General features: G+C 33.8%; 3 protein-coding genes across 5 annotated transcripts in view; 1 reads left to right on the top strand and 2 right to left on the bottom strand.

Annotated features, from left to right (window-relative positions):
* The window catches only part of LOC142334762 (uncharacterized), a 603,346-nt gene that overhangs the window by 16,136 nt on the left and 561,233 nt on the right, over positions 1-25,977 (top strand). The gene's annotated exons all lie outside the window — the stretch shown is intronic.
* Positions 21,592-22,062, bottom strand: LOC142335496 (large ribosomal subunit protein eL34-like). Its single transcript, XM_075384022.1, has one exon. The coding sequence runs from the start codon at positions 22,028-22,030 to the stop codon at positions 21,695-21,697; it is 336 nt and encodes a 111-aa protein (XP_075240137.1). The 5' UTR covers positions 22,031-22,062; the 3' UTR covers positions 21,592-21,694.
* Positions 25,123-25,977, bottom strand: part of LOC142334755 (uncharacterized) — a 63,388-nt gene continuing 62,533 nt past the window's right edge. Inside the window, exon 3 of the mRNA XM_075383029.1 lies at positions 25,123-25,493. Coding sequence (XP_075239144.1) covers positions 25,169-25,493 — 325 coding nt within the window. The 3' untranslated portion in view covers positions 25,123-25,168. The remainder of the gene's footprint in view (positions 25,494-25,977) is intronic.

Below are 25,977 nucleotides of genomic sequence, written 5' to 3' on the forward strand. Positions count from 1 at the left end.
CCGAATTTCGAGAGCGACTGTTCCCCCAGCGTAAGTAGCAGCTACGATTTCGCTCTTCGTCCATCTGTTCAATTTCGTCATAATTTGTCCAAAGTTTACTCTGAATTCGGCTATTAGCGAAGAATCTAAAATTAAGTTTACTCTGAATTCGGTCACTAGAAAAAAACTAAAAATTAATTTACTCTGAATTCGGCTATTAGCGAAGAATCGAAAATGAACTTACTCTCAATTCAGCTATTAGAGCAGAATCTAACAAATTTACTCTGAATTTGGCTATCAGATAAGTTAGAAAACAGCTTTTACTTCTCTGAATTCGGCTATTAGCGAATAATATAAAATTAAGTTTACTCTCGAATTCGGTCACTAGAAAAAAAACAAAAAAATATTTTACTCTGAATTCGGCTATTAGCGAAGAATCTAAAATTAAGTTTACTCTGAATTCGGTCACTAGAAAAAAACTAAAAATCATTTTACTCTGAATTCGGCTATTAGCGAAGAATCGAAAATGAACTTACTCTCAATTCAGCTATTAGAGCAGAATCTAACAAATTTACTCTGAATTTGGCTATCAGATAAGTTAGAAAACAGCTTTTACTTCTCTGAATTCGGCTATTAGCGAACAATATAAAATTAAGTTTACTCTCGAATTCGGTCACTAGAAAAAAAACAAAAAAATATTTTATTCTGAATTCGGCTATTAGCGAAGAATCGAAAATGAATTTACTCTCAATTCAGCTAGAGCAGAATCTAACAAATTTACTCTGAATTTGGCTATCAGATAAATTAGAAAACAGCTTATACTACTCTGAATTCGGCTATTAGCTAATAATCTTAAACCAGATCAGACGCTTTCTCTGATCAGAAAGATTGCATTGACATACTTGGTAACTTTGGTAGTCCTGAACAAGAATAATGGAATCACTAATTTAAGAAATCGCCCACGAACATTTTCAGCTTTCCCGAAATTAGGGTTTCAAGTTGATTTCTGAATTACATCTTTCCGTTTTCCACAGTTTGAAAAATTTGTAATGATCATTACCGATTAGTCTCCATAATAGACGAATGAGTTCAAAACTTTGAAGCTTTTTTAATCGGAAATAGTCAATGCGATTTCTACAAAAAAATTGCATTTTATGGCTCTCAGTAACTGTTAAATATATTCTTATTTGGGTAACTCTATTGACCTCTAGCTCTTATTATGGAAAACGATGAACAATCCTTGTTGATTTGTTTGTTTAACAGTATTACTTAATCCCAGTGTGGGATGATAAAAAAGCCTTTGAAGGATGCCGACTTTATTGTTCCGACTGCAATTTGAGTTGAGATATTCCCAGTTTATTCTATTTCTTTCTTGTCCCAATAAAAATCCCGCTCCCGCATTATAGTCAAGCAAGATCATTTTCCCAGTCCCAAGAAATGCTATCATGCGCTATAGTTGACTTTTCTAAATTAAAAAAATATATAGACCAAATAAGAGGGGTCGGAACAGCAATGCTCCATTGCTTCTTAAACAGCATCATGAAGTTGCCAGCAAGTTCGATCAAATTGTTAGATAAAGCAATTTTTTGGCTTAAAACATGGTAGTAAAAAAGGCTTAATGAAATGATCGAGCGATATTTTCCTGAAAGAAGAAAAATATCCATTTCCATTTAAGAAAAAATATTGCCGATAAGTAATGAAAATTGACCGTAATATGCATAGAATTGAGTTCTAGTTGAACATGTTGAGTTTGTTCAAAAATTGATCATTTTTTCATAATACTTACTGGATGTGGCGAATGAATTCTTGTTGTTCGCTTCTATGTCCAACATGAGGCCATTCTAAAACATCAGCAAAACAAAATTAACAGGTAGTTATTTTATCACTTCAAACATTATCATAATTATCGTTATCGTTAGTCAGCCGAGGCTGACTAAAATTTGAAAACATTATTTTCAGAAAGAGGAGGTGGGGTGTAAATTATTTGGCGCCTCCGACCTCAAATAATTGACCTTGAATAATGAAAACATTAAAAAAGCACATTCGCCCTTGTCTTATATAAAGTCGCAATGCTGTTCATTATTCAACGCCTACAGTTTATTTATTCTTGCTTAATTCAATTGTAAGATTTCTGGGGGGTACGGTTGCGGGGGGGGGGGGTAATTCTTTATTGATGACTGATACTAACCCCACTGATCTATACATCCCTACAGAAAGACGGAAAGTGGAAAGAAAGGAAAAATGAACTTTTTTCCATTCAGAAAGTACATTAAGTATAAGTGTAAATTTACTTTGATGGAATTTATGTATACTCATTGCGAGCTTGCCTATACTTAACTCACGTGAGCTTCAGTCCAGCTAACTCTGCAAACAGCCAGCGAGAAAAAATGGATAGTCTCTTCAGATCTTTATTTATTCCAACAAATAATGTCAACTATCTTTATTATGTTTGCATTTACGATTTGTCCTGCTTAAGTTGCTCACATATATCTTCAGGGCAGTTCGAAATTGCGCTGCCGTTATCTGACACCTTCTTAGGGAAGATAGTCAAACATCAAGTCGGCCAAAAAAATTTAATATCTCCGTATTTTATTCGATCATTTTAAAGTGAACAGCATTTTCAGCTGCACTTTCAAAACTACAATTAAACGGAAATTCAAAACCACAAGACGGAAAACAAAAAAGATCAAAGAATAAATTTTAACAATTGCTGAATAATTAATCGAGGTCTTTTCCGAAAAACCTACCTGGAGACTTTTCCTCGTTTTCCCTCTGATCACAAACTTGTTCACGTGATCTGATTGGTCCAAATGAGCCCCATTGCTTCCAAACGTACTGTTACCCATTATCCCAGACTGTAAATGGGTGTAGTGTTTAGTCTGGCAGGTCCCCCCAGTCGCACCCCCGTAGGCACAGGCGGTGAAAAAAGTTCTGCATGTGAGAGGGCATCTGCCGCGTGAACCCTCGTTGCCAAAGCAACATTTGCCCGATTTGAGTTTTGAATTTGGGTTCGAAAAAGAGACGATCTCAAATTCGAGGTCAACATTTGAACACACCTAAACAACCCAGGAGATGAGGGATGTCAATTCTTTCATGAAAGGGGGTCATGAAAGGTTTTCATTTATCGGAAAATTTGTCATTTTTGAGGTTTAAATCAGATTAAAATGCCGTGGATTCGAAATTTGTAAACAGAACTAAGAAGCAGATAGAAATATATTGATTGACCTTTTTTTTGAAATGTCTCTCTTAGTAAGTTCACAAATTTCATATGTAAATGTAAAAGGCAATCAAAAAACTTGATAGGATCATTTTTTTTTTCAAAATCGAAATTTTTGAAATTTACTGACCTTTTCGATTATGAGAGCAACTGAAAGAAGCAGCACATATTTGATGTAAGTAACTCTCATACTTTTGAACTAATTAATTGTCTTAATAATTTTCACCCAGAGTGATATCGATGCTAACTCACAATAATAAACAACGGGTTCTTTACACCTTGACAAAAACCCGGATAAATGCAACCCTCTTCTCAAAGGTACTTTTTAACAGGTACAGCGATAGAGGGCACTGGCTATTAACTAGTTATTAATTTGGTGCATTAAATAAACGTCAAGTTAGCACATAAAAGGCAAAGCGGATGCCATAAGATAAAAAGAATTCCTTTTTGTTGCAATTAGGAGATTATTAATTGCCTGTGCAATTATGAGTACAATGGCGTGATTAAATTTGGGATTAACTTTAAATATTGGGAATATGATTTAAAAAATAATTTATTTACAAAATAACGGATATCTCAAAATTTTCTAATTTTCTAAATTGTACCAAAACAAATTCCTACAATAAATCTTTAACAGTGGATAAGTTGTTATATAAATATGTGCTATAGTGGGGTTATAATTTACAGAGTTAAAAAGTTAGAAGTAAAGATTAGATGCTGTCGGTTTAGTTAAGTTAGAATTTTGCAAAGTAATGGCCAAAGTTAGCAAATAATAATCGTTCGCAGAGCACAATAGAGTCTGGGCTGGGATAAAGGGCTCTAGTTCGGGCACTTTTCCGATTGTTGTTTTGTGTTGAATTGCAAATGCTATAAAATGAAGAATAATAATGCGCAATTAAATAACCCGAAATACAGTTCAATTCCATAAATGTTGTTCACGCGCATTCACACAACAGCTGATTAGCCAATCGCAATCACGCTCAATTCCGGGTCCGGAGGAAGTAAAAATTAGTTAGTATCAGCTAAGTTGACGCGACCTCAACTTGTGTGTGTACACGGAAATAGCGTCTAAACACCCTTCAGCAGTGAAAAATTAACAGATCGGCCAAATATGTAAAGCAAACACGTGAACACACAAAAAAGACCGCAAACAAAAATTCAAGGACTACTGCGGCTGAAGAAAAAAAACAACATGAAGCGTTTAAACATAAGCTAAGCTGATGAACAGCGGCAAATATAACTCTTTTTCCGTACAAGGAATTTTTTAAGCTCATCGAATAAATATGTTGCAAATATGTTGTACAAGTTAATTTAAAATTCAAACAGATTAATGAAAAAGGTGATTAATGTAGTTTAACAAATGGATTTTTGCTTCAAAATCAGCTCCGCGCTTATGTTTGTTTAAAACGTGGCTTCTCAGATAAACATCCTACCGACAAACGAAACGTGAAAAGATGCAGGATTGGTTTTATTTAGTAAACATGGATAGAAATAGTTTATTGATGGTCTACACTATGATAAGGTCCGCAAATGGGATTCCCAGCTGTGAAGTCTGTAGGTATCAATAGCAATCAATGACAATACCTTGATCAGGCTACCGCCAAATTGGCCGACAAGGTGTTTTAGCCGACAAACCGAAAGAAAAATTTCGACCGACAACCCAACCGCACACTATTTGTAATGTCTGAACGAACTAGTGCTATTTTGACCAATCCGATTTTTGACCGGTCAGAATTCAGCGCGGGCTAAAATTCCCATTTTTCCTTGTCGGCTTAACCCCCTGTCGGCCAATATTACCACCACCTTGATCAATTATCACTATAGGTTGTTCATTTTAGGAAATCAAGTTTTGACTGGCAGATAATCTGAAATTTTCGCCAGCATGTTTCGATTGCACAACGAATTCGATTTAACCGGTTAAATGAACAACTTAAAGCATCTAAATTATATTAAAAAGTTTAGAAAACGCAAAAAATGCTCAAAATCAGCCGCTAGTAAGCTTCGAATAGACGCAAAACCTGATAAAACATATTGAACAACGAACATATTTTAAATTTAAGATAGTAGAATATCGGCAAGAATTCAGAAAACGTCGCAAATTCTCAAAAGTCAGTCGCGGTGGCAAGTTTTTTTTCTATTCAAAACAGTAAAAACGTTTTTAGTTTAGTTTGCGCCGTAACTTCTGATTATAAAATAAATTTGACGACTAGCTGTTTTCGGTTATCTTTTCATAGCTGAATAAAGTGGAAGTATTTCTTTCTTTTTTTGATATATTGAACTAACAAAACAAGTTGTCCTTGAAACAGCAGAAAACAGTATAGTTTTGTTTTAAATGCAGAACAAGACTCAGTTTGTTTTTAATAATCTCACTACATGTGTTGTGCGTCATTTGTTTTGAGAGCGCTTTTAAGGAAAAACATTCACTGTGAGTGTATAAATTTGCTGAACTGGGAAGCTACAAAATTTATCCAGTGACTCTAAAATGACACAAGCAGAATTTTTTTTATCTGGATTCGGTTTCTCTTTTGTTGTTTGCGTGACATGTTTTCAATTGAACAATAATAATAATTAAAAGATATGTGAAAGTTATTCAGTTTTCAGTATAATAGAAGCAAGCAGTTGTTTGAAATCGAATTCAATTCTCTCTGTGTTTTGTGCAATTTCACAGCTTAGGGAATCTGAGTAAAATTATCGCTAATTTTGTCATTTTTACCCATTTTTAACCTTCTGAACGTCCTGAAACCGGTTGCGCTAATTTTCAGGTTTATTATTTAAACTTGTTGTCCCAAACCTAAAATTTATATTGTGGGTTAGGAAATTTATTCTGCCCAAGCTTTTTAAATGTCAATTTCGGCCGATCTGTATCTTTGCGGAGATTGGAAAGCTCTTGAAAAACGGAATCAATCGTTGTAGAAACATTAAATTTTTTTTCCTCTGGGAGAAAATGAGGTTTAAACTTTCCGATTTTGTTTCCACTTTTGTCTTTTCACGTTTCAAATAAGTTTAAGTTGAATATTTGCAAGATATAAAATACGTAAGTAGACATGTACCTTAAATGGGTCTCTAACAAAAACATCAAATTTGCTTCAAAATTGCCTCAGTGAATAGAAAAAGTTGTATTAAATTATTACATGTACAGTAAGAACGTGTGAGAAAAAAATTAGCAAAAAAATCAAAACCTTTTATACTAACAAAACCTTTTTAAGTTCTTAACGGAGGTAACTATCACACTTTTATCATGATGCTTTATATTGTTTCACGTGTAATGAAAAGAATTAAATTTTAATGAAAAATACTTCTGAAAACTTTTTGGCTAGACTGATATTTAATGGTTCCAAAACAAATTTCAATGATTTTTGTCACTATTGTCACAGTGCAACTAATCCAAAACCAATTGCTTTTACGACTCGATAAGGAGCATTGGATTTCTTGAGGCCTTTTTTAAAAAGAAGCACTATTTATTCAGACGACGTTTCCACCTAAAACCAAAAACAATTAAAATGGCCGTGTGAACTACTTACTTCTGAGTGAGATAAAGTTTGTGTTCATGCGCTTCGTTGAGATAATGACTCTGCGACTTTGAAAAGTGTTTTTGTTCGAGATTGGCGCATATAGATAACAATTTCTTGTCGTTTTTTGTCTACTTGGTCCATTTTTCGCTTGAAGTTTAAATTTTTGTAGATAGTTTGTTTAATCGAGGCTGCATCAGTGTGTAATCCTCCGTAATTGACATTGCAGAGCTTTTGAAAGCCAAATAGTGGGTTTCAAGATAAAACTCAGCTCAACTTGTACTTACTTTTTGGCTTTTTCTTTAATTTGTCTATTTTCGGATCTCTGATAGAACTTTTTTGTAAACAGCGCAAATGGTAATGCCCTTTTGACCATTCATACCCTGAATGCTTCCTTTTTGCACTTGAGGCGTTACTAAAACAAGGCGGCTCGGTAATGTGCGATGGCACATAAAGTTCCGACCCCGCCCATCCACAATTTTGGCATAATTTTCTACCAAATGAGGAACAGATAGAAAAACCCAAAAATTATTTTTTGGGAATCCCAAAAAAACCCAAAAAATGCACAAGTAATTTTGAACAAAGTTGTGTATGAACGATACGATAGCCTCCAAAGCAAACAACTCAGTGGAATAAAAATTGATGCTTTAGATTGCCGAGATATGCCAATATTAAGAAAGCGAGTCAAGACGAAGAGCGAAATCAAACAACAACAACAAACATTAATTACATAAAAAAATTTATGTCCGTTTTAAAAAACAAAATTTATTAACACAGTCAAAGTAGCGTCAAATCAAGCAAAAACTAAACAAAATAACTTATAAATTACCAGAAAGTATATGGGACCAGTCCATAAAAGGGTTTGGTAACAAATAGACAAAAAAGAACAAAAACAGTAAAGTTAAAAAATTCGCTTATTTTGAACAAAGAACATATTTTAATTTTAAGATAGTAGAATATCGGCAAGAATTCAGAAAACGTCGCAAATTCTCAAAAGTCAGTCGCGGTGGCAAGTTTTTTTTCTATTCAAAACAGTAAAAACGTTTTTAGTTTAGTTTGCGCCGTAACTTCTGATTTTAAAATAAATTTGACGACTAGCTGTTTTCGGTTATCTTTTCATAGCTGAATAAAGTGGAAGTATTTCTTTCTTTTTTTGATATATTGAACTAACAAAACAAGTTGTCCTTGAAAAAGCAGAAAACAGTATAGTTTTGTTTTAAATAGAGAACAAGGCTCAGTTTGTTTTTAATAATCTCACTACATGTGTTGTGCGTCATTTGTTTTGAGAGCGCTTTTAAGGAAAAACATTCACTGTGAGTGTATAAATTTGCTGAACTGGGAAGCTACAAAATTTATCCAGTGACTCTAAAATGACACAAGCAAAATTTTTTTTATCTGGATTCGGTTTCTCTTTTGTTATTTGCGTGACATGTTTTCAATTGAACAATAATAATAATTAAAAGATATGTGAAAGTTATTCAGTTTTCAGTATAATAGAAGCAAGCAGTTGTTTGAAATCGAATTCAATTCTCTCTGTGTTTTGTGCAATTTCACAGCTTAGGGAATCTGAGTAAAATTGTCGCCAATTTTGCCATTTTTACCCAATTTTACCTATCTGAACCTCATGAAACCGGTTGCGCTAATTTTCAGGTTTATTATTTCAAACTTGCTGTTCCAAACCTAAAATTTATATTGTGGGTTAGGAAATTTATTCTGCCCAAGCTTTTTAAATGTCAATTTCGGCCGATCTGTATCTTTGCGGAGATTGGAAAGCTCTTGAAAAACGAAATCAATCGTTGTAGAAACATTAAATTTTTTTTTCCTCTGGGAGAAAATGAGGTTTAAACTTTCCGATTTTGTTTCCACTTTTGTCTTTTCACGTTTCAAATAAGTTTAAGTTGAATATTTGCAAGATATGAAATACGTAAGTAGACATGTACCTTAAATGGGTCTCTAACAAAAACATCAAATTTGCTTCAAAATTGCCTCAGTGAATAGAAAAAGTTGTATTAAATTATTACATGTTCAGTAAGAACGTGTGAGAAAAAAATTAGCAAAAAAATCAAAACGTTTTATACTAACAAAACCTTTTTAAGTTTTTAATGGAGGTAACTATCACACTTTTATCATGATGCTTTATATTGTTTCACGTGTAATGAAAAGAATTAAATTTTAATGAAAAATACTTCTGAAAACTTTTTGGCTAGACTGATATTTAATGGTTCCGAAACAAATTTCAATGATTTTTGTCACTATTGTCACAGTGCAACTAATCCAAAACCAATTGCTTTTACGACTCGATAAGGAGCATTGGATTTCTTGAGGCCTTTTTTAAAAAGAAGCACTATTTATTCAGACGACGTTTCCACCTAAAACCAAAAACAATTAAAATGGCCGTCTGAACTACTTACTTCTGAGTGAGATAAAGTTTGTGTTCATGCGCTTCGTTGAGATAATGACTCTGCGACTTTGAAAAGTGTTTTTGTTCGAGATTGGCGCATATAGATAACAATTTCTTGTCGTTTTTTGTCTACTTGGTTCCATTTTTCGCTTGAAGTTTAAATTTTTGTAGATAGTTTGTTTAATCGAGGCTGCATCAGTGTGTAATCCTCCGTAATTGACATTGCAGAGCTTTTGAAAGCCAAATAGTGGGTTTCAAGATAAAACTCAGCTCAACTTGTACTTACTTTTTGGCTTTTTCTTTAATTTGTCTATTTTCGGATCTCTGATAGAACTTTTTTGTAAACAGCGCAAATGGTAATGCCCTTTTGACCATTCATACCCTGAATGCTTCCTTTTTGCACTTGAGGCGTTACTAAAACAAGGCGGCTCGGTAATGTGCGATGGCACATAAAGTTCCGACCCCGCCCATCCACAATTTTGGCATAATTTTCTACCAAATGAGGAACAGATAGAAAAACCCAAAAATTATTTTTTGGGAATCCCAAAAAACCCAAAAAATGCACAAGTAATTTTGAACAAAGTTGTGTATGAACGATACGATAGCCTCCAAAGCAAACAACTCAGTGGAATAAAAATTGATGCTTTAGATTGCCGAGATATGCCAATATTAAGAAAGCGAGTCAAGACGAAGAGCGAAATCAAACAACAACAACAAACATTAATTACATAAAAAAATTTATGTCCGTTTTAAAAAACGAAATTTATTAACACAGTCAAAGTAGCGTCAAATCAAGCAAAAACTAAACAAAATAACTTATAAATTACCAGAAAGTATATGGGACCAGTCCATAAAAGGGTTTGGTAACAAATAGACAAAAAAGAACAAAAACAGTAAAGTTAAAAAATTCGCTTATTTTTTTGAAACAATTAACTTCAAATATCCCTAAGGTTTACGATTACCAACGCTTCTATAGAAGGGCATCAGGACCATTCCTTATTTATTTTTTTAAGCGGCTAAATGAATAACAAAAAAAACAACAAACAAAAATTCAATTGAAACTTGCCGGAAAACGCTGTCAAAACCGTCAAGCCATATTTTGGCCCTCAAAATATTTTAAATTGCGCCTTCTTCAAAAAGAGACAATGTAGCTTTTGGCAAATCATTAGTGAGAATAGGTAACAAGTGGACAAAAAAGCGAAGGGCAAAAGTATATAATACTTTTGATTTTTTTTCGAAATAAAATTGCATCCAAGGTCATGAAAGACATTAATTACAAAAGAATTATTTAAATAGGGTCATTTATTCATCCAAAAGCAGCCTTTGAGATCTGATGTTATCCAGAATATTTCTTGCGTCTTCAACAAGAACGTCAAATATGAAAAAAAAATCAAAATAATTTACTTTTTTTTGAAAAACCTGTGTCGAAGCCAGTAAGGTCATAACGAATTCTTTAAAAATAGATTTTAGGAGAGCAATCCTTTTTGACACCTTCCATTGACACCCATAATGTCATATTAGACCTGTTATTAACTAACGAGATTAGGTAACAAAAAGATAAATAGAAAGAACAAAATTGCGAAATTAAAATTTTTTTTAGTTTTTGGAAAACGATTTTTTTCAAAATCATGAAAGCCATCAGCTATCTACTAATATCAGAAAATCGCCTCATCTATTATTCCATGAAAAACCAATGAAACCTATCACTATACACGAAATTTCATAGGACCGACACGACAAAGTGAAAATGACAGTTAAAACAAAATTAAAAAATTCAATTAATTTCTTCAAGAAAGAGGTGTCGAGGCCGTTAAAACGATAATCTATATCATTCAAGATTTTATTTTGTTCAATTGTGCCTTATTTGGAACGCTTATAATGTGATATGAGAACTGTCAATAATGTGATAATGTGACAAAACTAGAGAACGTGAAAAATTGGCAAATATCTAAAAACAAAAAAAAATCTGAAATCTAGTAGTATCAAAGCCAGAAAACAATAACTTCAGGCTTAAAACCGCAACCGAGACTGAACTTTAAATCAATAGAATGAAGAAGCTTTCTTTCTTTGCTGACACTAAGCTAGAACTTGAACAAATTAAGAAAAAAAATAGAGGAAAAGTTAATTAAGCCATTATTTATTTAAAAATCAATTTTTTCTAAAAGTCCAAAAAGGACCATTCAAGTAAAAAAATAAGCTTGGAGCTGCTTAGGAAGCCAATTAGACCTATCACTCCTGAGCTTTGGTTTGATGTGTTCTGTTCTTTATTATTTAAAAAAGGTCTTTTTTTTCAAAAAAGACCGACTGATTACAATCCGATTTCTTTTTGGATTGTAACAGTCCAAAATTGGCCCAAAACTAGCCCTGCTAATGCCTTTTGTGCGCTAGGACAATTGAAATTTCGAGTGTTGTAGATATAGATAATTTGTTAGTTGAGAACTCAAAAATAAAATCAGCCTTTTTGATAATCAACGAATAAAGTTAGCAAAAAACGGCGAAGTTTTATTTACAGAGCACTCGCAGCGGACGCTGAAGCAGGAGTAGCCCTTTTTTGAGTCTACAAAGGTTCTGTTGTTGTTGTTTGGGAGTGTACTGCCGGCTTTTCTAATCAAAGTGGGCTAAAGTAACTTTTTTCGCGCTGTTTTTGACGAAAAAGGCTGAATTTTGAAAAATTTATCCAGAATTTTTTACCACAAAAATTCAATCAAAACAATCAACAATGCTTGTTTGTCTTTAAAAAAAAATCAACGACACTATTCTTAAAAATTTTAATAAATTTTAGCAAAATTGGCGAAATTTTAGTCAAAAATTCCGGAAAATGTGAATAAAAACAATGTGAATTCACTAATTTTCTCAGAAGTTTAAACCTCGATAACTCCCTGTAGAAAACGGAAATTAAAAAAATCTTTTTAATTCCGTTTCCTACGCTGGACGCGCTTTCTGATGATACCAGTCTCAACTCTCTACGATGAATATATCGATCGGCGAATATTCACGGAACAAAAAACATATTTGAGTGTATAGTTCCTCCCCCCTCAAGAGGGTCGGAACAATGATAATTGTATTTTAGATTTTTTTGTTTGATTCTTTTAAGTATCTTGTTGTTCCGACCCCACTTGTCGGGGGAGGAACTATATACTCAAATGGGTTTTTTTGTTCAGTCAATTTTGGCCGATCGATACATTCATCGTAGAGAAATGTGAGTGATATTAATATAAAACTCGTCCAGCGTAGAATTCAAAATTTGAAAAATGTTTTTAAATTTCGTTTTATTTCAAGGAGTTGTTGAGTTTCAAAGTTTTGTAGGAACACGTGATATTTGCATGATTTTGTTCACGTTTAGCGTAATTTTTGTTCAAATAAAGGCTTTTCTATAAAAAATTTTATTTCAAAATTACTTTTCACGCTACAAAATGAAACAGTTTTGTGTTACCCGAAAACCGATAAAAAGGCTAGTTCTGGTCTCGTGAGAAAATTTACTATGAAAAATCCTCGAATTCAATTTGAGAGCTGTTTTTTTAAGAAAATGTTTCCTTTTTTTATTGTTTTTTTAGTCACTTAGAGAATAGTCATTTTCAAATCGAGGTTCTTTTAATGACAGCTTTCACTTACAGTTATTTGATAACCAATGAACAAAAGGTTCAACTTCAAGGAAACGCTCGTTTTTTTCGTCTTCGACTCGAAATTTTTAATGAAATTTTGATTTTCTTTTTGAGATGTAACTAAATTTTGGGAGCTCAAGGGCATAAACTCGCTATCTAAAAGTGCAATCGGATTTCTAGTGTGTATTAGGTAAACCTTTATAGTGCTCTGAGTGGACAGCTAATGGCTGTCAAGACTAAAAAAAATTTCAAAATTTTTTTGAACAATAAACAATATTAAACATTTTTTCATGAAAAGTAAGTCAGTTTTAGTATTGACAGGAGACAGGACCCCAGTCATTTTTACGGAAATCAAAATTAGTCTGGTAAGCAGTTTCATCTGCTAACAATTGGTTTTCTGACTTCGATAACACGAATTTTTGTGCAATTTCAAAAGAACATCGGATTTCTTTTTAATTTTGGCTCCTTTTGAAACCTTATCTACTTATGTTCGCATTGGCAGTCCCCATTGGTTTCATAGAGACCTCTAATGGATCCTAGATAAAATTTTCAGAACAAAAAATTTGGTTTAAATGACTTTGACACTTTCTTCTCAAATATCCGCTGAATTTTTTTGTCTTTGCCTGTTTTTAACTCGTTTTCATAATCATGGGGCTTGTTGTGATGTCTTATTGCTGACATATTGATGGTAAACATCCTGTTCTGCGCATCGAGGCATAACATAGTGTATTTGTTTAACTTTCTTTGGAAGCTCTTGAATTTAATGGCTATTGAAACTTTAACAAATTATTTTTTAGAATTTTTTTGGACATTAACTAATCATAAACTTTTTTTTCGTGATCTTGAAGTTAGTATCAGTAATGACATGACCTCCTTACTTAATGCAATTAAATTGAATCTTGCTAATGGGTTTATCTTCTAACTACTGATTTTATGACTTCGAGGACTCGAGTTTTCATAGTTTTTTTTAATTTTTCGTATATATTTTTTGTAATTTTGTTCTCTTTGAATATTCATCAACCTAATATCGATAGTCCTCAGTGACTTAAGGGAGGCGTTCAATGGAACATGGATAAAGTTGCAGAGAAAAATTTTTGGTTTAAATGGCTGCGTCACTTTCTCGCACTTTTCCACTGATTTTTTGGTCTTTGCCTGCTATTGTTGTTGTTTTCATAATCATAAGACTTATTTTGATTACCTAAAAATGATAAACACTCCTATCTCCTCGTTGAGGCATAACGTTGCATTTATTGACTTCCGTTGAGAGCTAATGATTTTAGTTGCTATTAGGACTTAAAAAAACATTTTCGAACACTAAGCATTATTAAAACATTTTTCATGAACTATAAGTTACTCTCAGTAATGACAGGACCACCCTCCTTTCTACCGCATCGGAAGCGATTTTATCTGCTAAAAATTTGTTTTATGACTTCGATATCACGAGTTCTCATAATTTCAAACAAAAAGTTTCGGATTTTTTATTTGTAATTTTGGTTCCTTTTGACATTTTATCTCATTATCTTAATTTTGATAGTTCTCATTGGCTTATAAAAGACGTCCAAAGAATCATAGATAAAGAGTCCAGAGAAACGACTTTGGTTTAAACGGCTTTGACACTTGCTTCTCGGACTTTTGTTCTGAGTTTTCGGTTTTTGCATATTTTTAATGTTTTTTTTCATAACCATAAGACTTATTGTGATGTCTTGTTATTGACTTTTGATTGACAAACGTCCCTGCTTTCTCATTAAGGCTTAACTGAGCGTATTTGTAGTCTTCTAGTCAAAGCCATTGAAATTAACGGCGTTGATATAACGGGTTTTCTCAAAAATTTCGTGGTTTTATTATATTTGTTTACACTTGTTTTTATATTTGTTTTTGAAAGCATTTGTTAAAAATTAGAGGAACCCCATGTCCGCTAAAAGTTTATATAAGATTACGAATTTTTTACTATTTTTTTTTCTTTTCACGGCTTCGACACTTTTCCTAGCTCGTTTTTTTAAATTTGCTGTTGTTTTTGAGTTTGATGTTGCCAATGCACTTAATTTATAGCAAATAGTAGTAAAGTTTACGATGCTGTTCGTTCTAAGAGTTTTTGTACTTTTCAGTTTTTGTTCTTTTCGTCAACTTGTAATATATTCTCATTGTTGTGAGTTTCCATCCAATTTTTGTTTAAATTCAAAAATTATTTTTCCATTGATATCACGTCGTAACGGATGTTTTGTTTGTTGGACAATAAGTGTTTTCATAAAAGTTTTGTGAGTGGTCAATATTTGTGTTTCTTTTTCTCTTATTTTATCATATTCACTGAAAAATTTTGATTTTTGCTTATTTTGTTGTTTTTTTTTCTCATAGTCTTTCTAATGGCAGATCTTGTGAGCGCTGTATTGAGACTTGGTATTATGCAACTCCTTTAGTAGTTCGATTTTGTAACGGTTGTTTAAGTTTCAAACGTTTTTTTGATTATCTCTTCATTAGGTTGACAATTAAGTCAAAAATGTAGATGAACTCGGGTCGGAACATGATGCCCGGGTCGGCGCACACCACATTAACGAGCATCCTTGTTTGTTTTTGATTTAAATTCTTTTCTAATAGAAAGAGTGTTTCTGTTCACCGTCGGAGATTTTAAGTTCATATTTTGATAATTTACAAATGTTTCAAATCTTTGTTTTCTCATATCACTTTCTTTACAGGAGTATGTCTATGTAAATTTACAAAATTCCTAAGAGTAAATAACGGAATAGAAATGCTTTTCTTTTGAAGTTTCCTCAATTTGATTTTCTACTTTCTATATTGCCTTAAGTTTTTACTGTAAGCTATAAATTTATTTGCTCTGTTAGAAATTTTACTTTTTGTTTACACTTTTTCCGATTTTTGTTCGCAGTTGTTTTTGTTTAACATACTGCAGCTCTGTTAGTTTTTTTGTAGTGATAATTTGGATATAAATGGCTATATAATTTTCATGGGATTTCCCCAGCCTATGTTTTAGCGGTGAAAGTTTTTTAAAGCTTTTGAGGTTTAATCTGTTTTCTTAGTTTTTCTCTTGATAAATTTAAATTCTTCAAGGGTTGGAATTCATTTTTAGAAATATTTGCAACAGTAGACAATTCTCTGTTGACTTGCAATGGGCCTCGTACTTTGGCAAAGTTTCCTTCGGGTTTTAGAGTTTGTTGGCGTTCTCTGATTTTCAAAGCCAGGTCTCTCGTGACAAATAGGAGCCCGATCAATTTTTAGCGGAACAGTATTTGTCCATCTTAAGGATTTCGGCTTTTTTCAACGTAATCAGGTTTGTTTTCGATAAAACAAAATATTTTTCTGCCTTCAGGATTTCAGTGTTTTTGTTGTCAGATTGTTTGATATCCGATTTAAAACGGTTTCTACCTGAGGTTCTCATTGCTGTTGTTTGCTCGCTTCAAAGATATCAACGCTCAGATGTTTCTGGTTGCAACAGGCGTTTAAATATTTGGCAAAATTTTTTTTTGGTAAAAATTTTTTTGGGATAATTTCATTGACAAATTTACGCACAAGCTACCCAAATCTACAGTTTTTTATAGATGCCGACAGCAAAATGCAGTAGAAAGTTGACGATGTTTCATATGTTTGCGCACAGCAGATGTTGATATTGTTTCTAGTTAGCTCTCATCTGAGGGACAAAAAAAATGAAAAATAGTTTTCACAGATCTACTGGAACTGTTAACTGTTGGCCATTTGTTGAGGTTTGAAAGCTGAATTTTGCAATCGTTTTTCCGAAAAAGTGCGCGCAAAGATTGACGATAGAAAATGACAAATTTATTGTTGACATTAAGTTCAGAATTTTTCTCCGAATGCTTCGACGAAATGTCTAATAGGGGCCATTTTCGGAACTATGGTCATAGAAATTTTCATGATTCAGTAGTGAAATATTATGAGACTCAGATCCGGGTTGTTCATTTTGCAGACAATGCGCTCATTCATTGTTGTTTCTGCCTACCCAGCTCCACAGTCTCTGGAATTGACAAAACGCTTTCTGGCTATACCGTTTCTTATGAACGTTCTCGTTGAAATGCTGCATCTAGGGTATCTGTTTTTCAGATAATTAATACAAAAGTATGGTCCTCTTGTTTTTGTTTGACAAAGGATGCCTTCTTTGCCATCTATAGTTTCTCCTCTTGTAAGTTTTCGCTGCTAAGGTGAGCTAAGGTGAGCTAAGATGACCGCGCTAGTATACAAAACAGTGCCGTCTTTCACACTTTGACCTTTTGTCTTTCGATTTAAAAATGGTGTTATCGTCAGGAGATATATTGCGACACAAACTGACCGACAATACTAGCGAAATATTTGATATATAGATCGCATATAATGATCGAACTAGATTTAGAAATTGGTTGCTAGATTCCATTCATAGTGAGTATATATGTTCTCATAAAACAGCCAGAGAACAAAAGAACGTCTTTGAAGCCACAACAAAACATATGCATACAAAACGATGCTCTTGGCAACTACACACTGAACAAAAGTTGATATTTTGGTATAATTTTTTGAAGCTGCATATTTCTCATAGGTTTGATTAGTGCAGAGACAAATCAGTATTTTTATTCATGACGGACGCTTTTTTCTTTACTATTTTGTGATCTGAGAAAGTTTAATCAAAAATTAAACAATCAGTAATGCTTTTGGACTCATTAAGGAGTTTTTTGCACGATTTTCTCGACCTTAGTTGAAAAGGCTCAGTGGTTTAACTTTATCATTGATTCTGATCAATGTTTCAAAAAAAATTTTTTTTGAAATTTTAGTTTATCTGCAAATATATTTTCAGTTTATTAAATGTAAATCAGTTTTTTTGCAATGAATTTAGAAAACAAATTAGCGTAAATTTTTTAGCCAACTTTTTATGAAATTAGTTTTAAAAATGCGTTATAACTCTTGAAGATTCCATTGTCCTGTTCTATATCGCTGCATTTTCTGGATTCTCACAGCAAATTTCAGTATTCTGAGTTCACCTTCCTGTTACCGTATAGGAAAAGAAAGAATCAAATTTAATTTTTTTCTCGCTTAAAGTTTTTGTATCAAATAAAAAACAAGACCTCCAAAATTCTTCTTTTTTATTAGCTAATTTTGTTTGATGTGAAATAAAAAATGACACAGCCTGTTTTGAATTGCTTTCAAATAAAAAAGGCCAATCGAAGTTTTTTGTAATTTGGTTTTTAGATTGATATATGCCAAATTGCAAAGAAAATTTGAGTGCTTCTGTTAACCAGAAACACTGTGAGGTTCTCATTGATGTCGCGTTTTGATCAATTTGGAGATCGTTAGAAGTGTATTGGCTGCATTGTTTGGAAAACAAGGATTCTAATGGTTGATAAACCATCATAAGAAAGCAATACGACAAAAGATTGGGGGAAAGTTTGCAAGTTTTTCCAAAGCAGAAGCTGCGTATTTCTCAATAGGCTCTCTATCCTAATTTTGATTTGAGATACATTGGTTAAACAATTAGATATGCTTTTGGGCTCATTAAAAAGCGTTTGCAGAATTTTCTTGACTTTATTTGTTAAATGCAAAGCGATTCAACTTTATTATTGATTCTGAGCAAAATTTCCACAATATAATTTTTTTGCTTTTTCCTGCAAAAAATTTTTAATTAATTTAATGTAAATCAGTTCACTGCAATCAACTTAGAATAGAAACCAGCAAATCACGTTAAATTTTTGAACGTCCTAAATTTAAGTCAACACTTCATGAGATTGATTTTAAAAATGTGGGAATAATTCTTGAAAATTTTAATAATGCCGTGGTCTTTAGCGCCACGTTTTCCGGAGTCTTAATATAAATTTGGGTATTCAGAAACATCTTCCGATTACCGCTTTGAAAGATAAAGAATCAAATTTAGTTTTCTCTGTCTAAAAAGAAGTTGAAATCACTACACTTTGTTCCAAATGGACAAACTTCTCTGAAACTTGTTTAAGAAATTTTAAAACTTTTTAAAAAAGTTTTATGAAACTTTTTTAAAAAGTTTCATAAAACTTTTTTAAAACTGAAATTGTTCGTGTAGCTGAAATTGTTCGAAAATCATTCGGATGCAGAATCTTAGCAAGCTGCTGAATGATGACTTCAATGTCATCAGAACTTTTTAGATCGAATATGCAACCACGCCAACACATTGTCTCATACAAAATATTAGCCAACAAAATCTAAACTGAAAATTCTTATCTCAAAATTAATATAAATCGAATGAGCCCAAAAATTGCATACCTATTTTCAATTTTTTGTTTTCATCTTTTTGCATTGAAATTTGCATATCGGACTTTATTGATACTATGAGCGGTATTTTATTTGTATTAACTCTCAAATGACTAAATGGCTGGATATTGGAAAGTTTTCTACGAAATGTTTTACTGAAAACATAAAAAATCTTTCAAGAAAAGATAACTTTACTTATCCAGTTAGGCTTAATTTTCCTACCCACCAAATATACTTTTCTTGTGCTATTAATTGGTTTCCTTTATGTCTCTAAGCTTTTCCAAAGAAAGTTGGACAGTTTGCAGAAAAAGCTTATCTTTAATAGCTTTGAAAGGATGTGAAGCTTCTGTCCAAATTTATTCTCCGGTAGCTACAGGGATCATTCAAGAGTTCAGAGTTGCTAATTTCCTTTTTTAACAATTCAGCATTTGACAGTTTCAGCTGTTTAGAACATTTCAGTAAAATACGAAAGTTTTTGTTTTATGTTCACTTTGAAGTTCTAAGTTGCTGAATTTGAAACCTATAAATAAGTTGAAAATTAAAGTAAATATGATTAATTCTTTTTGCAGATCTCAGGAAGAGTTTTCTGAAACATTTTGCTCAAAAGTGGTACATTTTGATTTAATTTTCTAGATTTTCGCATTTCCGGTATCACAATATGTGAATGTTTGCAAACTAGAACAGCTACGGATTTTGTCAACTTCGATACAAAAAATGCAAAATTAAAAGATGTAAGAACGATTTAAAATGATGCTTCAAAACAGAATTGAGAGGGGTTTGAATCAGTCGGAGTAGAAAAAAGTAGCAAAAAGTAGAACTGGAAAAACCAATCTTTCACTTCAACAAGAGGTTTTCCAAAGTAACAAATCAGGTCGCTTTTAAATGCTTCAGTGATAAATAATTGACATGCAATAACTTTCATCACTCGAGTTTTTCTGATGTTCGAAATCAACGTTTTCAGTCTTCGAATTGATAACACTGCTGAATTTTGTCCAAAAATAGGTAGGTTTATTTTTAGGACTGCTGGGTCTATTTTTAGGAAATAAATCACCACGGAACAAACACCCCACGTAATTTTAGATAGGAAAGAAACCCCGAAGAAAAAAAACGCCCCCCAAAAAAAATTGAAATTTTAGTCATGATAATTTGCTCGGTTGTAATAGTTTCATATCAAGTCCCACGGGCCTCTAAGGCATGGCCATGACTCGCGACGCATGGCCAAACGCACTAAATGCACAGCTCTTTAATAGTCAACTGGGGGTTTATTTCCGTCGGGTTTTACAACTGCAGTGAAATACTAAAAGGACAATGAGACCACATAAGTTATTGAAACAAAATTGGTTCTCCTTCAACTGATATAGACTTTTCTACTTTAAACATTGGCTCACACAACTTTAACTTAGAGTAGGATACTCTTTTTATCTAAACTTTCCTATTATAGTAGCAAAAGTTAATATGGGAGAAATCATTTGAGGCTAGGATAACTCACGAGTGACATTGAACAAAAATTGCGTTCACATTAAAACAGTAAAACACCAGTCTAAAATCAAACCAACTACAACAAAATCACTAAACGCACAAAAAGGCAAATACGTTTTTTTGTTCGCAAAAAGCAAATAATTAGCAAATTGTTAAAATTTAATAAACGATACACCCATTTGCTAGTGTTGAAAAAAAATCAAAGACAGCTATAATGGCTAGCAATTTGCAAAATAACTCATCCGAAATTCAAGAAGCCATTTAGAAAAATAAAACAACCAGCCATAGTCGCACGATTTGCTTTGTTTTGAGTTAAAGGTTTCCAAAAGTGTCAGCACAAAATACCCTAAAAATTCATGATCTGTTTAGGCATAATTAGCAAAATTTAAAAGAATAATTTATTCGGGCATGCTTCGCGGGCCGTGGAGCCGCGGCAGCGACCAGTGGGACTGGATATAAAACTACCAGAGCCGAAGATGAGATCAAAATTATCTCTGAGATCTAAGTATGAAGAATTGTGATAAAAAGTGAGATCTAAGTGTAATAAATAATGAGATCTAAGTTTGATAGAAATCATACTTTTAATACTAGCTACTAATTTTGATTGGATCATTCAACGAACAGATCGAAGGGAATCAAATGGGTTCTACGTTATAGGGTATTTTGGCATAGTTAAATTTTGGCATAATTTTGAGTGTAAGTTTCCGATCATTATTGATCCTAATTCCGCTCTATTAAACAGGCTTTCGAGAATTAGTCTCGAACAACAGGCTGTAACCGACTTTATATTAGCAACAAGCTTTACTTCGGAGTGAGCACTAGAGATCACTCAAAAATGAATAACGAAAGCGTGAAAAAGTCAATCGAGAATGTTCTAGAAGAAAAGCGCAAAAAGGTCAAGCAAAAAATTTGCAAAAAAAGACCAACACGTTTACAATAATTGCTATGAACTTTGTTCAAGAGCAATTAAAAACGTGAAACAGTCACTCGAGAAGTGAAATCGAAAGAATGTTGTAACAGGAAACGGTCAAGCAAAAATTTTGCATAAGACACACTTTTACAATAATTGCTTCAAACTTCGTTCGAGAGCAATTAATAACGTCAATTGGCTTCTAGGCTTCACTCAATTTGTAGATTCTCAACTTCCTTTTCCGCGTACATCATACTCATCTCCACAACTGCGAAAAACACTTAACACTGAAGAGTCAAATTTGCATAAGTTTTTCAACAACTTCACAAAACTGATAAACAAAGTTGACTTGTTTCAGAGTTAATGAGAAGTGAAATTGTTCGTTCACTTCTTCTTCTTCGCCTGCAGATATTTCTTAACATTCTTCATTTCCTCTTGTAGATAAGCTCGCAGGATTTTGTTCTGTACAGCTCTACAACACAAGACACCTCCATAAGGCCGGGAAATGGTTCGGTGCTTTTTGGCAATTCTCGACTTCTCTCCGGGTCTGGCTGGCTTGATTCCGTGCAGCTTCTGCTTGGTCGCTGCACACCTGGGCACTCGGCCCATTTTGTTTCGGTGTAGGTAGACGAGTTTGTTACCGGGAGTCTTCACCAGTCGCCTCTTGTTGGACTTAGTGTTGTAAGTGTTCTGTCGTCGGTAACAGAGTCGTTGCACCATTTTGAATCAATCTGAAAAAGGTGTTAACGTTATTATTCAACATTTACATCCTTGTTCAGCACGCTTTTTTCAGCGTTTTATTACTCTTGTTGACCCTGAAATCTGATACGTATTATGATTGCTTAGGTCAAGGTCACCACCATGTGCAAAACAAGACTCCTACTTTCTGAGGGGCAGGATATTTATTAGTGGATTGAATAGAAAAAGTTACTAACTAGTATCAAAAGCAGTAGTCTAATGTGCTCGAATTTAGATTGTGCGCGGTTTTTTCCATGTCAACTATCTAATAATATTGATAGATAATTTTGACCTAATAGGCAGCAGTATTAATGGCATTTTGTCGTTAGTTTTTGTTCACATTTCCAGTAGATAAACGACTGCAAAATCACGAATATTTGAAAATTAATTAATATTCAGTCATGTCAACTACGAAAGAACTTGGGAAAATATCAGACTTCAAACGCTAAAGAAAAATGTAGTACAAAGACATTTTCAACTATATTTTAACGACTATTTAGAATAAACTCCGAACATCATATGCAAGAAATCAGAGTTTCAACTTAAAAGACAGCACCATTCGTAGATGAAATTATACACGTCCAAATTTGAGACAATCACTTCCGTATCCACTCCAAAGGTTCCTCAGAACAACTTCTCACAGCCTATTCACTCTTGTACATCTTCAAGCCTCTCGAAGGCGGGCATTGAGTGCTTCCCCCAAATGGTCAGACTCCGGTCAATTCTCGGTGAAAGCTTTTGAGTAGAGACTACCTTCTTCGTGACCTTTCCCATCTTCCGGCGTTGGAGTTGCATTGCAGTTTGAAGCTGACTCAAGTTTCCTCTTTTTGAAAGGATTCATGCCTACAATAGACTTGGGAGGTTCTGGAGTTTTCGGCGGAAATGAAGAAGAGGTGGATTGATTGCCATCTTCATCACTGTCGGCGTCTTCAGCTTTGGCACCTTTGACAAATTTTTTCGGTACTCCTCGTAACTCGACTAGGTTCTCAACTTTGAGTCCGTCAGCAAGTTCTTTTACTCTTTCAATTGTAGCTTTTGGATACCTTAAACATAGAGGTCACTTAATGATACCTGATAGACAATAAAAATAATTTTTAATGTCTCAAGGCTGCTTTTACTCTTTCCCAGTACAAGGACAAAATATAAAACATACGACTAACGTCGGACAAAATGCTCTCGAACCACTGGTGGGGACTCAATTATATTATAGCCTACTGCAGTCAGGCGGTGGATATGACTTTCAGTTGCAATAAATTCACCAAGGGGTTTCAAATCACGCCATCAGAAGTTATCAAAGACCTCAACATTTCAAGTGAAAAAATGAAACCAATTTTGGGGTAATTTTCGGTTGACGTTTATTTGTAAACCGCCGTATATTGTGTTCAGCTGTTCAAAACTGTGAATGAAACAGTATTTTAGATCACGTAAAACTCGGAATGTCAACGATATAATTGTCACCTGAGAATTCAAAAACAGGCAAAAATTTTGAATAAAAGCTTCGAAGATTTAGATTACAGATACAAATAACATTTAACCATTGCTTCGCCCAGAAAAAAATAGTTGTTACTGCAAAAGCACCAACTATAGGAGCAAAAATAACGAAAACATAGCTCGCAGATTGCCAAAAAACAGCCGCAATAGCTTCGTAGATCTGCAAAAGATAGTAAAGAAACAGACCAAAAGAAGTTTCTATTAAATAATGAGATGTTATATTTTAATAATGATTTTGTTTATATTATTGCTGCTTCTAATAGCTGCTCTCGAATACCTTTCAATTAAAGTGACACTAAATCACTTGACCTTATCTCTTTGCAATAAAGCAAAACAGTCAATTTCAAAGTGAGGAAGTCATTTTTGAGAGCGAGGTAAGCCTCTCGAAGGCGGGCATTGAGTGCTTCCCCCAAATGGTCAGACTCCGGTCAATTCTCGGTGAAAGCTTTTGAGTAGAGACTACCTTCTTCGTGACCTTTCCCATCTTCCGGCGTTGGAGTTGCATTGCAGTTTGAAGCTGACTCAAGTTTCCTCTTTTTGAAAGGATTCATGCCTACAATAGACTTGGGAGGTTCTGGAGTTTTCGGCGGAAATGAAGAAGAGGTGGATTGATTGCCATCTTCATCACTGTCGGCGTCTTCAGCTTTGGCACCTTTGACAAATTTTTTCGGTACTCCTCGTAACTCGACTAGGTTCTCAACTTTGAGTCCGTCAGCAAGTTCTTTTACTCTTTCAATTGTAGCTTTTGGATACCTTAAACATAGAGGTCACTTAATGATACCTGATAGACAATAAAAATAATTTTTAATGTCTCAAGGCTGCTTTTACTCTTTCCCAGTACAAGGACAAAATATAAAACATACGACTAACGTCGGACAAAATGCTCTCGAACCACTGGTGGGGACTCAATTATATTATAGCCTACTGCAGTCAGGCGGTGGATATGACTTTCAGTTGCAATAAATTCACCAAGGGGTTTCAAATCACGCCATCAGAAGTTATCAAAGACCTCAACATTTCAAGTGAAAAAATGAAACCAATTTTGGGGTAATTTTCGGTTGACGTTTATTTGTAAACCGCCGTATATTGTGTTCAGCTGTTCAAAACTGTGAATGAAACAGTATTTTAGATCACGTAAAACTCGGAATGTCAACGATATAATTGTCACCTGAGAATTCAAAAACAGGCAAAAATTTTGAATAAAAGCTTCGAAGATTTAGATTACAGATACAAATAACATTTAACCATTGCTTCGCCCAGAAAAAAATAGTTGTTACTGCAAAAGCACCAACTATAGGAGCAAAAATAACGAAAACATAGCTCGCAGATTGCCAAAAAACAGCCGCAATAGCTTCGTAGATCTGCAAAAGATAGTAAAGAAACAGACCAAAAGAAGTTTCTATTAAATAATGAGATGTTATATTTTAATAATGATTTTGTTTATATTATTGCTGCTTCTAATAGCTGCTCTCGAATACCTTTCAATTAAAGTGACACTAAATCACTTGACCTTATCTCTTTGCAATAAAGCAAAACAGTCAATTTCAAAGTGAGGAAGTCATTTTTGAGAGCGAGGTAAGCCTCTCGAAGGCGGGCATTGAGTGCTTCCCCCAAATGGTCAGACTCCGGTCAATTCTCGGTGAAAGCTTTTGAGTAGAGACTACCTTCTTCGTGACCTTTCCCATCTTCCGGCGTTGGAGTTGCATTGCAGTTTGAAGCTGACTCAAGTTTCCTCTTTTTGAAAGGATTCATGCCTACAATAGACTTGGGAGGTTCTGGAGTTTTCGGCGGAAATGAAGAAGAGGTGGATTGATTGCCATCTTCATCACTGTCGGCGTCTTCCGCTTTGGCACCTTTGACAAATTTTTTCGGTACTCCTCGTAACTCGACTAGGTTCTCAACTTTGAGTCCGTCAGCAAGTTCTTTTACTCTTTCAATTGTAGCTTTTGGATACCTTAAACATAGAGGTCACTTAATGATACCTGATAGACAATAAAAATAATTTTGAATATCTCAAGGCTGCTTTTACTCTTTCCCAGTACAAGGACAAAATATAAAACATACGACTAACGTCGGACAAAATGCTCTCGAACCACTGTGGGGACTCAATTATATTATAGCCTACTGCAGTCAGGCGGTGGATATGACTTTCAGTTGCAATAAATTCACCAAGGGGTTTCAAATCACGCCATCAGAAGTTATCAAAGACCTCAATATTTCAAGTGAAAAAATGAAACCAATTTTGGGGTAATTTTCGGTTGACGTTTATTTGTAAACCGCCGTATATTGTGTTCAGCTGTTCAAAACTGTGAATGAAACAGTATTTTAGATCACGTAAAACTCGGAATGTCAACGATATAATTGTCACCTGAGAATTCAAAAACAGGCAAAAATTTTGAATAAAAGCTTCGAAGATTTAGATTACAGATACAAATAAC

This window comes from Convolutriloba macropyga, chromosome 2 (assembly GCF_964194025.1).
Source record: "Convolutriloba macropyga chromosome 2, txConMacr16.3, whole genome shotgun sequence".
Classification (NCBI taxonomy): Eukaryota; Metazoa; Xenacoelomorpha; order Acoela; family Convolutidae; genus Convolutriloba; species Convolutriloba macropyga.